Source organism: Lygodium microphyllum, chromosome 13 (genome assembly GCF_053477565.2).
Source record: "Lygodium microphyllum isolate KBCC chromosome 13, Lygodium_microphyllum_v1.1.10, whole genome shotgun sequence".
Taxonomy (NCBI): domain Eukaryota; kingdom Viridiplantae; phylum Streptophyta; class Polypodiopsida; order Schizaeales; family Lygodiaceae; genus Lygodium; species Lygodium microphyllum.
The window spans coordinates 94943696-94949668 of NC_141147.1; the positions used below are offsets into that span (position 1 = coordinate 94943696).

General features: G+C 43.2%; 1 protein-coding gene across 1 annotated transcript; it reads left to right on the forward strand.

Moving 5' to 3' along the window:
- The first annotated feature begins 1739 nt into the window (after window positions 1–1739).
- On the forward strand, window positions 1740–3313 carry LOC148026922 (uncharacterized). The gene has a single exon (XM_087690540.1). It carries the CDS (start codon window positions 1839–1841, stop codon window positions 3090–3092), a length of 1254 nt encoding a protein of 417 aa, XP_087546666.1. The 5' UTR covers window positions 1740–1838; the 3' UTR covers window positions 3093–3313.
- The last annotated feature ends 2660 nt before the right edge of the window (window positions 3314–5973 follow it).

Here is a 5973-nt window from a genome sequence, read left to right on the forward strand (position 1 = left end):
GCATAACCCAAGACATACATCTGGAACCAATAGGCATATGTCAAAGCATGAAAGATAGCTTCAGCCCAAGAGTATTCAGCATGCATTTACTGTTATAAATTGTGTATTTCCAGCCCCAAAATCAGGCCAAAATCATAGCATTACATGTAGCTTTAATCCCCCAATCAATCGGAATACAATAGGCATCAAACCGATTATGTAGTCATGCCCAAACAAGCATAGGCATACAAATACATGCTGTCTCAGACCTGAAATCTGTTGCAAAAGATTCTGTCATTAAAATTTGGCAAATCTGACATCACCATCGTGTCCGATGTGTGCCAAAACCCCAACTTAGACTCTTACCTTGCCTGAATCGGGTTCCGAATGCTCGAGATATGACAAAAAGAGTAATTTTTAGGCAAGATTTTGAAATAGGCGCAAAAAAAAAAAGTGAGCTGGCTGGGAGGATCTGTTGTCCCACGTGTCAACAATGGGGCCCAATGGGGGTACAAATGGGGGGCAAAGAAGACCTACACCAAGCCTCAGCAAGCCTTGGTAGGCTAGAAGCAAGATCCAGGTGAAGAAAGCTCCAAGAGGTGTGAGCTATGGCTGCCCACAACTTGTTTATAGCCTGTGAGACCTGAGAACTGAAGTAAACCCTGAAGAAAATGATCAAATACCTCTGATGTAATGCCATGAAGGTGCCCAACAATGCCAGGAAGGTGCTCGGGAAGCCGGGGAGTGACGGGAGCTCGAAGGAGTCGGATATGGCTATCAGGAAGGAGACCCAATGCAAGTAGGGAGTCGATGGGAAGCTGAGAATGCCACGAGCCAAGCTCAAGAGTCGGGAAGTCGAGCTCTGATACCAGTTGAAAAGGAGTGACGGATCAAAGGTTGGACTCGAGAGCTATGGCGGGAGAGCAAGAGCAAGAAAGGGAGAGACTAGAAATGGGAACTCCAACAGTCACAATGTGTGGCCGGGCCTTCCTTTATTCAAACTATCACTAAAAGAATAAAGAATAAAGTGACGGTGACGGGCGCCCGCCACCTGCAGTGTGCAGTGGCGGTGACTGTTAGTGTAGTAATACACGGGCGGCTAGGCGGAGGCGCCTTTACCCCCAACAATCTAGATCAAGGACACATTATACTATAAGAGACATTCTTTTATACTTTTCTCTTTCAACTTTTGGTATTGTGCTACTCGCTCACATGCGACACTAGCTTCATGATGTGTTTGCGTGTAGGAAACATACTAGATGGAACAACAAAATCACTATAGAGCAAGTTAAGCTATGCATGTAACATTAAGCTCATGAATAGGAATGGGCATAGGATTTTTCCCACAACAGAATTGGTGCATGAAACGTAGGGATGACTTGGAACTTTGGTCTCAAGGGCAAAGAACTAGCACATCAACTTGCCACTATCCTTTAAATGACTTGCTGAACATGCATATGGAAGCTTAAGAGAACACTTAGAATGCACAACGTTGCACGAGGAGGCACAAGGGCCTTGGCTTAGGGTGTGAAGCGCACTAGGGTTTTGAAATGCTGTGCTTTGTGTGGTGTGTTGTTGGTAAGTGATAGAAGGTCCACTTCAAGATAGAGTGAAGATTTCTACTCGTACTCCGAGTGGTGTTGGTAAGTGACATTAGAGCCACTTAAAGATAGAGTGAAGATTTCTAGTGGTACTTCCAAGCTCTCTAAGGTTAGGGAAGGTGAAGACTATTTTGTGTATTGTGACAGTGCATGAAGGGTGTTGGCTCGATTCCTAGAGGTGGATCAGAAGTACATGTTGCTCTACCCAACATTGTTTTATGGTTTCGAATTCGAGGCAGGCCTGTAGCGAGTGCCGACATGGTGCCGAACGCCAGCATCCCCGGCAATGCCAGCAGCAGCTCCACCCCTGCCATGGCAGAGGCCTGCACAGACGGGGATAGGTTTCCTCGCGAGGTCGCCAAAACGGCCATCCTGCAAATCTGTGATGCCACTGGCTTCAACTCCATCCAGCTCTCGGCAGTAGATACCCTAGCAGACATTGCGATTCGGTACTTGTCTGATGTCGGCAAGGCCTCCCAGTTCTATGCCAATCTCGCCGGGAGAACGCACAGCAATGCTCTCGATGTCATCTCTGCACTGGAGGATGTTAATGGCAGCACCGGAGGTGGTGGCTTGGCTGACATACATAGCCCCGTTTCGGATTCTGGTACCGTAAAGGAATTGATGCGTTTCGTCGAGTTTGGTGATGAAATTCCGTTCATCAAGCCAGTGCCGCACTTCCCTATCGTCAAGAAGCGGAGCCTTACCCCCAGCTTTGCCCAACTTGGGGAGCAGCCTCCTCACCCGCATATCCCCCCATGGCTTCCTGCATTTCCTGATCCCCACACATACAAATCAACCCCTGTGTGGAATGACAGGAAAACTGATCCTAAACTGGACAAGCTCGACCAAGCAAGACAGCGCCGCAAGGCTGAGCGGTCCTTGGTCTCTTTGCACTTGAGATTGTCCTCTTCTGGAGCATCCCCATCCTGTGAAAATGCATCAGATTTGGGTGTGTTGCCACTTGTGCGAAGTCAAGCAGTAGGAGGACCTGGCTTGGATCAGGAGAACTATGGGAAGCCTGAGGGTGATGGCGGTCAGGGGAAGATGAAAAGCAAGCGGCCACCTGCAACTGTACAGAACCCTTTTCTTGCTCCTCCTCTTCCACCTGATGCTAAAGAAGTTTCACCACTTGACTTCACTTTCAAGGATATGCAGGCTCCAGTATCCAAGAGCCAAAAGGTAAAAGGCCAAGTAGCTCTACCTTCGGTGCTAGAAGCATTTGCACCTGCACTGGAAGCTGCAAGAAGGGAGTTTGAGGGAGGTGGGAATCAGTCCAGGCAACCTAGTACTCTACCTGATCCCAAAGATCGAATGCCAGTGCTCCTGACTATGGATTCTAGTAAAAAGGCACAGCAGAAGACCATCTCTGCCTGTCTGAGTCTTGGAGGCAGCAAAGACAGGAAGAAAACACGTCCACCACCTAAGGAGGAAGAGAAGGATGAGAAGAAGAGAAGAGCAGAGCAGATACTTGCACAAAGTATGGAAGGGAATGAAGATGCCGCCCAGTGAGAAAATTTTATCAGCATCATGTTGTAGCCTCTCATGAGATTAATTAATTGGTATTTGCCTTTTGCTTGTGTCCTCTCTCTTAACCTCTATTTCATTCTATACTATAGTTGTGCCTTCCTTTTTGGAGTTTCTACCCACGTCAATACTCAACTAAATAGAGTAAACTTTGTATGATATCCGAAACAAGAAGCTTCAATCCAGTCTGATGGAACTCAGTTCTTGCTAACTAAATGTAGTAGATTGAGTTTTAGAGCCTCTTTGTCAGAGTTCTTGACTGTTACAGTAGTCCTGGGAAAGAAAGCCTCTTAGCATAATCTTCTGTGTGATCAGTTTTGGGTAAGAAGGTTTAGCTATTACTTTCTCAAACCACACTAAGCATTACTTGAGTGCGATGGCAGCGGGAGGGCATGAAATTATTAATAGAAAAATCCTCTGAGCATTAGACAGAAGCCTTAAGGCTCACCAAGTTATGTTAGTAAGTAAATAGGACTTTCAGGATGCAACCTTACACTACTTTTCTCTGTTTATTATGCTACATTTATCTGTTCATGCTTGCTTTACAGGTAGCATACTGCATTTCTACTATACAAGCTTAGTAGTTTAGGAGCACATTCATTATCTGGAGGTCCAATTTGTACTAAGTTCAATCTCTCGATGTGATTAAACAGTGAGCAGGATGGGGATACATTTCAGGCACACTACATCTTAGTAAGTTTGTACTAGGATACGCTTGGATGACATCATTGTAGAGTTGCAGCGCCTTGGTTGCAGTTGTATTATGTGCCTGTACTGAGTACTTATGAGATCATGCTCAGGCATGTGCATCTCTTGATCCAGTTACTTTTTGTGGCACTTTTCTCTCTCTGTATGGGGCCTGTATAGGGTTAGAATGAATAGCGGAAGAAGACATATATTTGAAGATGAACATAGTGATTATAGTCTGATGTGTGGGTTATTGAACCTCCTCTATGTTAGAATGTGTTTTTGGAGCTTTGGTGCCCCAATGGTTTAACTTCTCATCAGGACAGAAACCGGGGGTTTTGGAGGATGTTATTGTCAGAGCAAGGGATGTTATTGTCAGAGCAAAGGCTTCTATACAAGACGCTTGTGAAAGAGATTAGGTGGAAGATTTTGGAGTGAAGGATTGTATTTGAAGAATTTTTTTCTGTTGTGATGGGGGTGAAAAAGCATCCGGAAATAAGTGTTGTGGTAAGTTGAATCAATAACAGTGCTAGATTCAACTGAGATGTAGTAGACTGTGGCAACAAGAAGGAACTTCCATGTCTGAAAGCCTTCTTTTGTATATATGAGATGTATTCTTTTTCTTTGGCTAGGTGGGGTTCGAAGGGGGGAGAAGATGTGAGGGGGGAATTACGATGCAAGTTATAGAGTAAATGAAATTTTGAATTTCTTTTACAAAAAAATATGCATTGGTACTATCACTAAGACACTTTTCCTATTAGAACAATGGAGAGTTGCAATGATGTGGCCATGATACTACAATTATTGATTTCACATCGACCCAGTCCTTTGGTTTCACAATCATGAAAAGAGAAAGTAGTTCGGAGGTCCCTAGCACTACTAAGTACTTTCCCCACTCTTTTGGACATTACAGAAAGGTTTAACTTAGCCTTTCTGTAAGATGCAATACTTGCTGTCGAGTTGGCAACAATCTTGAGAATGGTAAGGTTGGTTGGTAAACTGGAGTCCTGCCCTGGATCAGTTGAAGTAGGATAAGTTTCAAGACATTTCTTTGGATTTTGGGCAGATGATGGCTCTTTTTCCGGATAGCTTTTGATTGGTAAGATCCAGTTAAGACATAATATGAGAATCTTTCTCCTTTGTCATGATAGCAGTTGACTAAAAAAGTCTAAACATGACATGGCAGGTTAGGCATGTTAATAATTACTGGCTTTGAAACCTTTCACAAACTTAGAAGACTGGTTAATAACTTTAAATAAATCATTATGATATCTGCATAATGTTGCTAGCATTGCACTCCCCAGTGGAAACTAACCTGTCATGAGCTTCCATGTGCATTCGTATCTGTCAAAGCTTAATGCAGATACTCAGAATGCTTACCCACATCTGTTGATTGGAAGTTTATGGTCCATTGTATTTGGTAGGACTCCCCAAAGTTGTTGCCAACTACCACGATTGCTTTAGACCGGTAAGATCTCACCAGAACATGATCAGAGATCTGATTTTTCATTTTTGATCATGGCTGTTGACACCCTAGTTTGCAATTTGGAAAGTCACGACCTTCCACATGCATCCGGAATTTGGGAATAGTTAATGTTTATAAGCATTGGTGGCTGAATATCTCTGCTAGTAGCAAAAGAGGGGCTTGGAGCAGAAATATGCTATTGAGGCTCACTGAAAGTTCACCCATCTTTGATTGAAATGGACAAATCCTAGTTAGCCTAATTTAGCTTGACTTAGGCTAGAATTTGATTAGAAAATGGAATAACAAATTAACTAGCTGTTAGAAATGGCAGGAAGTCATAGTCTAACTGTCCTGAGCTAAGAAAAATGAATAGGAATTCAAAGTTTGTTTGATGAAAATGATCCAGTGAGTAATATCTACAATAGCACTCTCCAACTATTTATAGTCCTCTAATCTTACTAGTTACAGTTATTTTTCCTCCTATTTACAAGGCTTTCATTAAGCTTTAATACAAAGTTTATGGGTAAAATTCCTACATTACAGACCATCCCCTCCTCAAAAGCTTTGTTCTCAAAGTTGGAGAAACAACTGTCAAAAATTGTAAAGAAGCTAATTTCCATAGGAAACCATTAAACTGAAAATACAAAGAAATAGATTAAAATGCCAAGAAACTGTAGCCAACGTGGCTAGGTATGAAATGATATTACCATGAAT

What these genes read in the sequence shown, in the direction of transcription:
- LOC148026922 (XM_087690540.1), top strand. Translation starts at nt 1,839, where the DNA reads ATGGTGCCGAACGCCAGCATCCCCGGCAATGCCAGCAGCAGCTCCACC.